Genomic DNA, 13486 nt, shown 5'->3' on the forward strand with positions numbered 1-13486 from the left:
CCATATACCTTGTCCACAATTATAATATTTATTACAATGCATAAATTATAAGTTTAACCGATAAATTTAAGATTTCTCGCGTTCAACAGTTCGCATTAATAAAAATTCGCATTAATAAAAACTTTGGTCGATAAAACAAAAGAGAAGAGAATTATTAAAAAATCGTATAATGTATTCGCAATAATTACCGATGTTAAGTTTTTTATCGTTAATAAAATATTCGATTATTATAAATGAAGATATCAAAGAAAATGAAAAAAAAAAAAAAAAAAAAGAATTGACAACAAGTTCGTTTGTTGCATATTTGTAGATATCGAGCGAACAAGTAGATAAAGAAGAGAAGTTACATTTTTATCCAAGAGAGGTCACTCTTAGACGAGCGGGCTCTTTCACTTTGACGGTTGCCATCGCATCGTGCGTTCTCAGTGCGACGCTAGGTTCGGTTGGGGTAAGGGGTGAATGATTCGCTTGTTCTATGAGAACGACGTGTTCTTGTAGGTAAAGCACTGAGCATCGAGATATAGGTAGAGAAAGGAAGGAAGGGAGAAACGGGTGAATGGTTCTGAGAAAGGATCAAAGAAAGAAGGATGATGCAGACATTATACGACATAGGAGCGTCGATTGTCTTCCGTGACCCTTCGAAATGAATTACCGAAAGTTGTGAGCCATCGAAGTGCAAGGATTGTCCTTGTGTGTCGGCGGTAGTCCTTCTCAAACGGAAGGCGAAAAGTTGTGTTTAAAAGTGCATGAGGCAAAGTTATGACACGGTTCGAGCGAGTTAGAAGAGGTAGGAGTAAAGGCGTGCGGTGCGATAATAGGGACAACGGCAAGGACTGTTCCGTTTCCGTTCTCAGTTTCGCGCGGCTCGCGGTTGTGGCCGCTGTTGCTACTCTTTCGTCCAATCGTAAAAATTGTGTGGAAAGTTGCGTTTATCAGCTCGTGGTTCGCGAGGCATGCGAGCCTAACGTGTTTAGTATTACGGGGTAGAATAGAGGTGTTCGAAGACGTCGCGGACTCGGAGAACGTGGACCACAGTCCGTTGGACTGTGATAAAGAGAGGTGAAAAGGAGAAAGGGGTAGGAGGGAGGTGGTGGTGGCACTGGAGGAGGAGGAGGAGGAGGAGGAGGAGCGCGAAAGGATGAATGAGAAGACAGAGTGCCGAGCGCACCGATCGAGTGCCTGACTCCCTGATTCTTCGCATCTTATATTTGTGCTTCGTTTCTTCCAAGAACGAAGCCCAACAACAGGACGGCTACGGTTCTTTCAAGAGAAAAAGGGAAAAAGAAAGAGAGAGAGAGAAAGAGAGAAAGAAGAAAGAAAGAAAGAAAGAAAGAAAGAAACGACGAAGCAAAGACGACGACCTGTGGGGCGAAGAGGGAACGAGAGAAAGAAAGAGATGTGGGATCGTCGATGTGCCTTCTTACTACCGTGTCTACTAACTTGAATGCGTGATTATTCCTTTCGCCCGAGCGGCTGCCCGTCCGGCAATCTAAAGCTACGTTCACAAGCAACGTTTGCTACGTTTCTTTGCGTGGAATTGAATCGAAGCGGTTGATGAAAACTGATCGAGTTCGATCGTCCAATCAGCTGTCGGGTATGTTAAAAATTCATTTATATTCTTTCTCACTTTCTCTCTCACTCTTTTTATCCTTATACGATTTTATATTGAAAAAACGTTTGCTTGATTTGAACATATTTGTATTGTTATAAGGCAACGAGATTGATGTGAAGTCACGTTTATGTCGATCTTAAGAGCGCGAGCGTTCTCTAACGCACGTGGTAAATGGAAGGTGAAGGTAAACGAAATGGCCCGACGATTCTACTTTTTTCCCTTCCCTTCGATTATTTACTCGTTCTATAGGGTGTCACGTTTCGTTCGATCAATCCTTACGTACGTATTCTTATTTAGAATAATCTTTAGATCGGTTCGATCATTGTTCAGATATTTGTTGATGCTATTGCTTTTGATTTCGAATTATTACAGTTTTCAATTTTTCATTTTACTATTAACAATTATAATGATACTAAAAATCGATGAAAATTGAACGCCTTATATAGTAATCTTAAGACGTTTCGTGCTTGTTGATATTAAAGTTAAATATCTCAGAAATTATCTATATTTTGCTTTTCTTTACTTTTTGTCAACCAACGTATAATTTTGTAAAAACATGACAATGACACATAAAAAATAAAAAATAAAATATAGATCGGAGTCCATGAAGCAATTATACACGAACGCGTAAAAGAACACGCAAGTACTTACAGTATATACGTATAAATACGTTCATACGTATCTATCGAAGGCTCCTCGTTTTCCTTTGTTCCGAGCTTTGAGACCCGTTGTGAGAACACCTTGACGCGTTCAGGTGTGCTCTCGAGATGCGCGCGCGCGCAAAAATGCATCCTCTGTCGTGGTGATTGAACTCGGCATCGCGATGCCGATACAGATGCCCACGGATCTGTATGAGCAAAGCGTACGAGGATGTACATTAGAAGATAGAAAATCTTCTATTTGTCTTACAATTAGACAAAAGAAATAGAGATACAAAAGAAAATTTTCTTTCTTTTTTTTCTCTCGAAAGCAAAATGTCCTTCGATTTTCATCGTAATTTATGATATAAAATTGTATTGTTATTTCGATTTCATATATACAAAATGTCACGAAACGAATATGTAACACGCATTTCTTATTTATATTTGAAGTAATTTGTTTAAACGATCGAATAAAAATAGTTTTTATTTATTTCTTCATTCCAATTAATAAAATTAATTTTTAATTAACGAACTAGGTGAACATTCTTCTACTATACTATAAGTCGATAATGTAAAGATAATGAAAATACCTAATGGATTATTATTCGGTGAGGAGGTGATCCTCGGATAGATTCGTTGCTCAATGAGATACGAACTGTATGTACGTGACCTTGAATTCGGGGCCACTTGTAGCACGTGCTTCATCCACTACCCCGGTGTCTGCTACATGCGTTGAGTTTTCATATACGCGTAGAGATTAAAGGAAAATCTCGTGATCAAATCACGAGACATGATTCAGAATCTATCGACTTTGAATATCATGGAAAATTCTAAGAAGATAAATTTACATCCTTTCTCGATACGTTTCTAAGTTGTACCAAATCTCTGTCGGTAAAAGGACAGTTTTTATACTTTGTTTAATATTTTCTTCTCTTTTTCATTGGAATTAGACATTTAAAAGAATTTCTTTTTAATTTGGAAATAATTCGAATTAAAAGAAAGAAAAAGAGATTATTTATGCAAATACGGAAGAAACGATTTTCAGAGTAACACTTCGTTCGCCATATTTGAAATTTTATGGGGCCACAGAGGAGCCACTTAACTGACCGAACACGTGTCGTTTTTAGCGAGACTGGACGAACGAGATCGAATGAAGCTGGGAGAAGCATGCCCTCTAAGAAGCAGTACAATCTCGTGCATAATGACGAGTACGATACACGAATACCGCTACACAGCGAGGAGGCCTTCCATCGTGGAATCGTCTTCCACGCCAAGGTAATCTACCATGATCTCTTTGTAAGAGACCAACCTTATTCAGTAATAATAATTAATCATCGTTAATGTTCGATAATTCAATATTATTGAAGTTCTTTGACTCTGAACTCGAAGTTCGCTCGGAGTAGGAAGAAGGAAACAAGAACCTCAACACAATGACTTTTCCAGTATAACTTATAGTTCATTGGGAACGTTGGAACATTTTATTTTTACTTTTTATTATAGGAAAAATATTTTTTTATTTATAAAGAGAAAAAATGTTCAAATGTCCTCGTCTGTAAATGGTTACCATAGGTATACACATTTTTGTATAATTATTCGTTCAGAACTACAGCGGCCAAATTCAACCTTACATTTTGCAATTTGATAAGATTATGAGACTCGCGAAATAACGAACAATTAAGTATTAAGTATAAATTACCTATGCCTATTATATATTGTTTCTAAGTTCACATATCGTCGTAGATATTAGGATCAAGGAATGTAACTAGACCTTAGAGATTCAAAGCAGTTGGCTTGAACATACTGATTCGATCGAGTTAGATCAACTTATGTTCATATCTCGATGACTAGATTAAGATCAGAGTTGTTTCATCAAGGAAAGATAGACGGTCAGGTTGATCGGGGTTGATTTTGGCTATCGTTTGAAATTTTCGAGGAATCGAAAATATAATATCGAGGATATCGCGTATGGTGCAACAACCAAGGAGGACGGCAACGACACGAGATATTTTCGGACCATGCCGGTACCGTCGTGATGACGTCATTGTACAAGTGTTTATTTCAGTAGTACACGTTCCAAGAAAGGTCGAAGCTTTTGTGCGCTCGACTTTAAAGCTCATAAAGCTCTCCTTAACTTCTCGTTCGTTTTTCACAAACACACAAATATACATATAGATACCTACACACATATATACTATCTTTCGCTTTCTCTTGGTTATTCACACACGTCCGTACATTTCTTCGAAATCGCGAACAGTGATGAACAGTCACGAATGCGTTTTTAGCAAAGAACTTTAAAAAAAATCGATGGTCAAATGCTTTTTTCATTATGTCCCTTGCTTTTCATGTAACGTCAGAATCAGAGTAGGACGTGTAGTGAGAAGGGAGGATTCTTTTTATCGTAGGGTTGATAAGGAAACTAACCCTAGCTAAGCGTCGCCTGAACGTCGACTATTGATCGTTAATTCACGAAGAAAACATAGACTGTGTCTCTAGACTTTCTTAGTCCTTACGATTTTTCTTGCGATATGTGGGAGACTACCACGTGCAAGTCGAACCGTTCGAACACGTGGCCCGGTCGTAGCTTCAATGGGGGATTCTAAATACGGATTGTAGAGGTGCTCAATATAAGAAAGAATACGTTCGTTGATCCAAAGAACTTCTAAACGCGAAAATAGGCTTGATTGGGGTTTACTGGGATATGGTAAGCAACTTTTTAAAATTAGATATTATTCGACGAATATCGTTCTTTTCGTTTCTTTTTTCTTTCTTTTTTTTATTTACTTTTTCAGTTCATTGGTTCTATGGAGGTACCACGACCAACCAGCAGAGTTGAGATCGTGGCGGCGATGCGAAGGATTCGGGTGAGTTAGCATAATTGCTGATTAAATTCTATCAATTATATTGACGTAAGTCTTCGTTGAATTTTCCAAAATTATCTTTCAATTATTTTTCTTTTTTTCTTTCCTTCTTTTTCATTTCTTTCTTTCTAGTACGAATTTAAGGCGAAAGGGATCAAGAAGAAGAAAGTGACGTTGGAGGTATCGGTCGACGGGTTGAAGGTCATGCTCCGGAAGAAGAAGGTACGTAAGAGTACAAATACAAATGTATCTTTACAAGGAAGCTTACGTATGTACATATGTATGTATGTAAGTATATACATATATACATCACGTTCTTAAATGATGAGCCATTTCGCAATGAACGAAGTGGCGATTTATAACGAGAAATGGATTTGGACTCGAGCCACAATGTATTCGTGTCAATAGAGATCGGTTGCTAGCGATTTTCGAGCTAGTTTTTTCAGAACTATCTTTTTTATTTATTTTTTTTTATATTTTTTTTTTAATTTTTTCAGAAGAAACAGCAATGGATGGAAGAAAACAAACTATATCTCATGCATCACCCGATTTACAGGTGAGAATGAAGTATGTTCCTCTTGTTTAGTTTTTAGTTTTCTTGTCGTTTTCTTTTTTTTCCCCCGTTTAAATCAATTAACAAATTACAGAAAAAAAAGAAATAAATTTTTGCGTGCATTTTCGATTGTTTCAGGATATTCTATGTCTCCCACGACAGTCACGACTTGAAAATTTTTAGTTACATCGCCCGTGACGGTAGCAGTAACACCTTCAAATGTAACGTCTTCAAATCTAGTAAAAAGGTAGGACTTATTTGTTCTTTGATAAGCTCAACCCTCGCGATTCGACGACGAGTTTCTAATATCGATATTAGCTATTAGCAGCACTTAGACGGCATTTTCTACCATTTTCTACATGCTTTCTTTTTATAGTGAGAAATCAAACGTAATGACGCTTGTACGTAGATACATATATACATATATACACATACATGTAGGTAAACGTAGACAATTAACGTGACATTCATTCTGACTAACTGTTAATTCGCATTATTGCGTCTCTATAAATAAAATACCATGTTTTTGATTACGAAGGGAAAGAAATAGCCAAGTCTTGCATTTTCTCCCTTGTTTTTTTTTTTTCTTTTCCTATTTCATTCTTCTTTCCTTGCCATTACAGCACCCTATATGTAAAGATAATTTGTGACGTCATCTAATTTCATTTCTTTACCAAGTGACTCAAAAGAAATAACAAAGAAGCGGTTTTCTTTTTATGTACATACACGAGACAAATTTTATAATAGAAACTAACTTTTATTGTTCGCGATAAGATAATTGAATTTTTTTAATTTTTCATTCATGAATCTCTTCGAATATTTTCTTCTTGTTTTTTGATCTCTAATATCAAGAACAAAATCTTGACAAATGATTACCGTGTAAGTACTTGAAGTTTTTCTAATCGAAAAATGAGAAAAGAGAAGTCGGATCAAGACACGAAATTCTGCCATTGAGAATAGACAGAGAAAGAGAGAGGAAGAGGAAGAAAGAGCAAGAGAGTAAGAGAAAGAAAGAGAGAGAGAGAGAGAGAGAGAGAAAGAGAAAGAGATATTAATGCGCTTATAAATAAACCAGAGGAAAAATCAGCTCGCCACGAGTCGGTTCACATTGTGCTGCGTGCTGCCGCATCGGACGCTCTGCACTCGGTATTCTTGGACTTACTACTCTAAGTATTATTCTAATTTTCATGTTTCTAATGTGAGAATAAGACTTCTTCTTGGGTGAACATTGATATATAAAAAAAAAAAAAAAAGAAAAGAAATGTAAAAGTGTGATTCATCATTTTGTGCTATCAGTGTTTGAAACGCTAGGATTACGATCGTTGATGTCTCCGATAATTCTCTTTTTGAGAGAAAGAGAGAAAGATAAAAATAAAGAGAAATGTGTTCGTTACTCGTGTTAAAGATGTTTGTGTAATTGAAGCAATATATGGAGTATCGCATTATATCTCGTCGACTATAGTTCTAAAGGAAGTTACGAGCGAAACAATTTATCGATTCTTTTTCCGTCTGCTAAAGAAAGAAAGAGTTTACGATGGAAACGGTGTTAGCTAGCTTTGTATTAACCCTTTCGAGTGTTTCTTCATCGATAGTAGTTTTTCATCTATGTAGGTTGTTCAATGTTTTATGTTTAAAATGGGTTCTATTATAAATCATTACGTTGAGACATTTGACATTTATTCTGACAATAATTGTCACTAAATTTCCATTTCAAATGACGAATTAAATTCGTATTTGATAGTTATCTAAATAGTCGTTTATATTTTTAAACATATATTTCGAGGTAAAAAAATTCTTTTTTTAGATTACACGATTTGAGTATACGTACATTATTTTTTCTTTGACATCATCATTGTCATCGTCGTCGTCATCTATTTATCGTCATCTATTTATCGTTTTAAAAAGAAACGATAAAATTGTCCAAAACGTTAATTAAATATTTAGAAGGAAATTACAAAGAACTTATTAGAGAGGAACGAACAAATAGGAAAGTGATGGTAGAAAAGAGATCATGGTATCTTTGTAGGTCTCTTTGTGTGCGCTCTGCTTGTTATTCCAAATGACTGTGTATCCGCCATACAAATAAATCCACGTTGCTTACTCTCATAGCGCCAGAGAGATAATTTATTCGGTACTCTCGGACGTATACCTCTGCTTTTCCAAAACGTATTTCGTGCTTAGTCTTCCTTTGCTTCAAGAAAATATATATTGTATAGATGTATATGTATATACTCGAAAATATATCTACCTTATTCGATAACAAATGTTTTATGGAAACAATTTCAAAGGTCTGGACGGTGACAGCTTTGTTAGTTTTTGATAAAGTCTCGTTATAAAATGTCACTTGTCAAAGAATTATAGAGTGGTGATTTCTTTCTTGTTTTTCTATTTTTTGGGGATGTCGTCAGAGAATATATATTATATATCTCTTGTGAAGAATACTCTGAAAATTGAAAATCGAATACATTAAAATTTTTTATTATATTATATATTATTTATTCCATATTATATTAGTATTGTGTAATTCCAATTAGCTTATTACTATATATTTCGATATTACTACATAATATATAAATTTTTATATATATGCATATGTATATAAATGAAATTGTTATTGTAATATTATTTATTATTTTTTAAAAATATGTTTCTCTTAGACATGTTTATAGTGAAGCATAGTATAACTTATATTATATAAGCCCTTGTACTTTATATATATAAATTATTAAAAAGTATATATTTATACAAGGATATATATTTACAAGAAAATAATTATAATTATGCTTAGAAGAAAATTCGATTTACTTGAAATCTATGCATTTAATGAATTGTAGAATAACGGAGATTTTTAACAAATGGGTGTATATCGATTCTTCGAAGAAGAAACAATACAAACAACCGAAAGGAAAATGCAACGAGAATTCAAAATAAATCCTTGCTGCTGTGTGTGCACATGAAAGTTTATACGGACAAACTGACCCAAATGAAGATTTATCGTCTACAGAGTAACGTGTGTATTCACTGTGAACGAGAAGATAGTTTCGTTTTGATCGAGCTCGATTTCGGCAGATTGAAGCGATGAAAGAGCACAACATAATCTGTTTCTGATTTAAATGAGTAAAACACTATCATTGAGAGACAGAGAAAGAGAGAGAGAGAGAGAGAGAACTAACAAAGCATTGACCATGTGACAAAAAGTAAAATATACTATGAAATTGATCCTTTGTTATGTGTTGAAGCTACATTTGTTCTGTGGAAATTAAATTTCATGGAGCAATAAGAATTATTTTGTTATATTATTTTATGGAAAGAGAAAGAAGACGAACATGATATGTAAATTGTTTTTAAAAAATGAAGAAAATTATTTGTTGATATTAATATAATCAAAAAAATGAATGTTGAAAATACTCAGTAATATAGACATTTGCAACAAAATTAATACAAGAATTTTTTCTTTTTTGATGCTATATTTATTCTCTTTTAAGAAGATTAAGGTAAAGGAAATTACTCTTCATTTTTATTTGGAATAAATTTTATCGTATAAAATCATTATTGAAGATTAAAGATGAGAAGAAACTTTGATTAATCTGAACGAAATGTTGAAAAATTGGACGAAGCAAACGGTCGCCAACGTCAATGCGAATTCAACGACGTTGGCGAATTCGATTTCCGGTTCTACCATCTCTTCGAATCTTGCTGCAGCTCCAGAATGCGAAAATTCTCTCAAACCACGTAAAAAGCTCTCCTTTAAGGAACCGGAGACGATTTTTAATCACTTAAAGCTGAGAAGACCTTTCGTTCGAGCGAAAACCACATCGTTACAGCCAGTTCGTTCGGCATCGATCGACATCAATCTCGATGAGAATCCTTTCGAGGAGGAAAACGACGAACTCGAGGAACTCGAGGTAAATCGATGTGTAAACTTATTTCGACGAACGTAAAAAAAGAAAGATTATTGCTTCCTTCGATCCGATGAAGTGTTATGCAACTAATTATCCATTTTAATTATAACATTGGGATCTATAGGATTAAAAAAATAATAATTTTCTTTTATATCTTAAATTTCTTAAAAAAAAAGTTTGAATTTAATTTTGTCCTTCTGTAAACAAAGAAAAAGCTTTTATCGAGCAATCAACCCTTTGAACTCCTGTGTCGAGTATGATTCGAAATGTATTTTCTAATAATACATTTTTTATTACAAAATGTCATATTTTCTTTAAAATAAATTATATGAAAAATAATATGTATATTTATCATAATAAAAAGAAAATAACAAAGGAGAGTTTTTAATGAAAAAGAGTACAAAGGGCTAAAGTGAAGAGTTAACGTTATCAGAAACTCGTCGTTGCACATACATGCATAGGAATAGAATAATTTGATCTTTCAATTAAATTCAAAGAGTTTGATTTTACCAGAGTCAAGCAATGAGGGTAGTGAGAACCGTGGGACAAGCCTTCGAGGTGTGCCATAAATTAAGTATAAATAATACGAACGAGGATAGAGATCGTGGGGAAAAGGAAAAGGAAAGGGATCACAGCGAGAATCATCGTGACGTTTACGAGGAACAAGATGAAATTCCTAACGAGCAATCGCAATCTTCACCGTTGACGTTGCACAAAGGTATGGGATTGTTAAGTTCGAATATCTTCAATAAATTCTTGTTGTGTGTTTGTGTGTACGTGTGATAATGTTATTACAGACATATCGCTGTTAGGAGAAACAGAGGATTCGGTTCAGGAACAATCGTCTGTTTCTTGTCTTCTAAGATCTCACGACGTTCCAGCGACCACAGCTTCTACCTCACCTATTAGACAATCGCCATTGGTATATACTTATTACATCTTTTATTTTATTTATTTTTGGTAATGCTTGAAAAAAAAAAAGAGAAAGAAAAGAAATTTCTTTGGATCAACGTTTCATATTCATTGTGCATTATAATAGGGCACGGTAGCCTCCGATTGCGGAGGTTTATTGGTAGGAGGCGAATTAACTGCTCTAAAACACGAAATTCAACTTTTACGAGAACGATTAGAGCAGCAAAGTCAACAAACCAGAGCCGCTGTTGCTCATGCGAAACTTCTACAGGATCAGCTTGCAGCAGAGACTGCTGCACGCGTCGAAGCTCAGGTAATAAATAAAATTTGTTATAAATTTGACGATGCAAACTTCACGAACTATTGCATCGTATTTGCAACGTAAATATACGTGATCTTATTGATCCATCAACGTTATAATAGTATCTGGATTTTATGGAATTAATTTTCGTCTAGACGCGAACGCATCAATTGCTGGTGCAAAATAAGGAATTGTTGGAACACATAGGAGCATTGGTTGGTCATCTCAGGGAACAAGAACGTATATCGAGTGGTCACGTTAATACGCAATCTCAAATGCCTGTATCGTCGACGACGACTCAACAGGCATCCACCATTCCTGATTTACCTAATCTTGGCCAGGTAACGTTCTACCGAATCCCATGAAACGAAAAGGAGCAGCAAATGTCGTCTGACGCCTGCACCAACGTTGCATTTCCATTAACGTTTAACAATGCATTTTGTACTTGTTTTTTATTCCTTTTTTTTATACCGTAACCGCCTTTTGTATCGAGAGTCCTTTTTTTTAACTTTATAATAAACCGATTTACATACACCTTATACATTTTGCATCCATCAGTGTTGTCTTAGGTCGAGAAGATCGGTATGCGATTAATGTGACAAACACGTTACTCCTGAATATTCGATACTCGTTATTCTCTTCGCCTTACGTTTTTCACACCACAATGAACCAAACACACGTGTATCTTTTCCTAGAGAATTTTCACGTTCTCGAGTAAAACACGTTCGGCATGCCGCTTGCAATCGACAGCTTTCCGTTATTTACCTTTGAAGAAACAACGAAGAATATTCTTTTGTTTTACGATCATCTCGAGACTTAGGTAAAATATCGTTTCTATTCTTGTAGCTTCCTGGTAGATACGTTAAAGAATTTCTATGTAAAATTCATCACTAATATTTTCATTTTAAGAACGTTTTATGAGACAGATGTATGTACATAGCACACTATTGATCTATCTATCGGTCGACTACTTTTGAGTCGACTATCATCGAATACACAAATCTTATAATACACGAATACGGAAGATTTGGATACATGTTTTCGCTTATGATCGATCAAAATCTTATACCCGCCATTACGAATTTCGATAAATTGTTGTTCGTCGATGGAACATTAAAGCTAAACTGCTAATCTAATAATTCTGCTAAGTGCCAGTATGACGGTGTTGTTCAACAGGTCTTCGCACAAGATTATGGACTTCTCGCAAGCAATAAATGCTAGGTAATGTTTTTCATTGTTTATTAGAAAATAATAAGTGCTGGTATTAGTTTGCTTGAATGTATAAATGTTTTGTTTCAACATTTTTTTTTCATACTTGTAATTTTCGATACTATTACTGTGTAATATAAATAATTGTATCATATATATGTATATATCAGTAAATGTTACAGTTTCGGTATGTGTGAGTTTCATTTGCACGGAAACTGTACAGACAGGAAAGTACATGGTGATTTAAATAGATTCTATTAACTTGGTAATAAGTTTTATCGAATTTATGTATCAAATATCTTCCCTCCGTAAATAGTGCCAACGAACTGGAGAACAAAATTCACCTTGGGAATCGGATCCATCGGCGTTCACTTATTGTCCTTACTCTATGGATTCCTTGTATCCTGGTAGTCTCGGTGTTATGGGAATTCAAGGAAGCAGCAGTTCTACGGATCAATTACATTTCCAAGCTCAGTTAATCGAGAGACTTCATAATATTAGTCCATATCAAAGTCAAAGATCACCTTATGCTACACCATCACCGTATACGATGCCGCATGGATTTTTATTATCTCCTAATTCCAGACCGTCGGTAAGTAATTTCCATAACACGTTATTTTCTCATTAACGAAACAACATAAATTCAAATCTGGTATGTTGTCTGTGTGCGTTTTTGTAGAACTCAGCACAGCTTTCACCAAGCTCGATATCTCTAAGAGTGTCTCAGCCCAATAGTTTCACACCGTCACCTGTTATGAATCACAAATTGGACAATTACAGGACAACGACAACTATCGCTGAGAACGCGGATATTCAACAATCGTCTTTTATTAAACCGTTACCTTGTAATGTCAATGATCAAAGTTCGCCGTCAATAGATAATAACAAGATCAAGCAAGAACGTTATTATGGTCAAGAAGAGATACCACCTATAGTTTTGGATCCACCACCACAAGGCAAACGTATGGATGGTATTCCCAAAGAAGTCTCTGTTAAACACAATTCTCAAAAAACCAACAATGACAAAGGTCAAGCTCAGAAAAAAATTGCTGCGATGTTACGTTCACCTGGTCCACCACCAACTCGTACGACTAGTGCTCGTCTACCACCGAGAAACGATCTGATGAGTCAGGTCAAAAGGACAACTTGGGCTCGGCATACTACGAAGTAATATATTTTCAAGACGAATAATGCTGGGAGTATTTTGATCGTTCTCATTAAACTAAAAATGAATTTTTAGAATAAAAGTGAGCGTCGAATGAGATGCCGTTAGTCTTCTTGTGCCAAAGAAATAATGTATTGTCGCCAAGTTTTTAAGTATGTAAATAAAACTTTGTATTACCAGAAAAGTCCAGACAGCCATGTAAACTGTTAGATATAAGTTATTATTTGTATATACATATACATATATATGTACATGTATTTTTTGGCAATTAGATTACGAGAAAAAATAAATCGGTTCCTTTTTTAAGGTAAAAAGGAAGATGACACTAGGATA

The 13486-nt window shown here is 35.1% G+C and overlaps 1 protein-coding gene across 6 annotated transcripts; it reads left to right on the top strand.

Annotated features, from left to right (window-relative positions):
• The first annotated feature begins 341 nt into the window (after positions 1–341).
• On the top strand, positions 342–13478 carry LOC127062880 (carboxyl-terminal PDZ ligand of neuronal nitric oxide synthase protein). Of its 6 annotated transcripts, XM_050991831.1 has the most exons (12): positions 342–1594; positions 3381–3528; positions 5043–5114; positions 5244–5333; positions 5609–5667; positions 5803–5911; positions 10080–10284; positions 10364–10488; positions 10606–10791; positions 10935–11120; positions 12305–12580; positions 12668–13478. In XM_050991831.1, the coding sequence occupies exons 2-12, from the start codon at positions 3421–3423 to the stop codon at positions 13157–13159; spliced, it is 1908 nt and encodes a 635-aa protein (XP_050847788.1). In that variant the 5' UTR covers positions 342–1594; positions 3381–3420; the 3' UTR covers positions 13160–13478. The 6 variants fall into 6 exon arrangements, with proteins under 6 accessions (XP_050847788.1, XP_050847789.1, XP_050847791.1 ...); XM_050991832.1 differs by lacking the exons at positions 342–1594; positions 3381–3528; positions 5043–5114; ... (1 more) ...; positions 5609–5667; positions 5803–5911 and adding exons at positions 6671–7271; positions 8499–9569; XM_050991834.1 differs by lacking the exons at positions 342–1594; positions 3381–3528; positions 5043–5114; ... (1 more) ...; positions 5609–5667; positions 5803–5911 and adding exons at positions 6737–6810; positions 8499–9569.
• The last annotated feature ends 8 nt before the right edge of the window (positions 13479–13486 follow it).

This window comes from Vespula vulgaris, chromosome 3 (genome assembly GCF_905475345.1).
Source record: "Vespula vulgaris chromosome 3, iyVesVulg1.1, whole genome shotgun sequence".
NCBI lineage: Eukaryota > Metazoa > Arthropoda > Insecta > Hymenoptera > Vespidae > Vespula > Vespula vulgaris.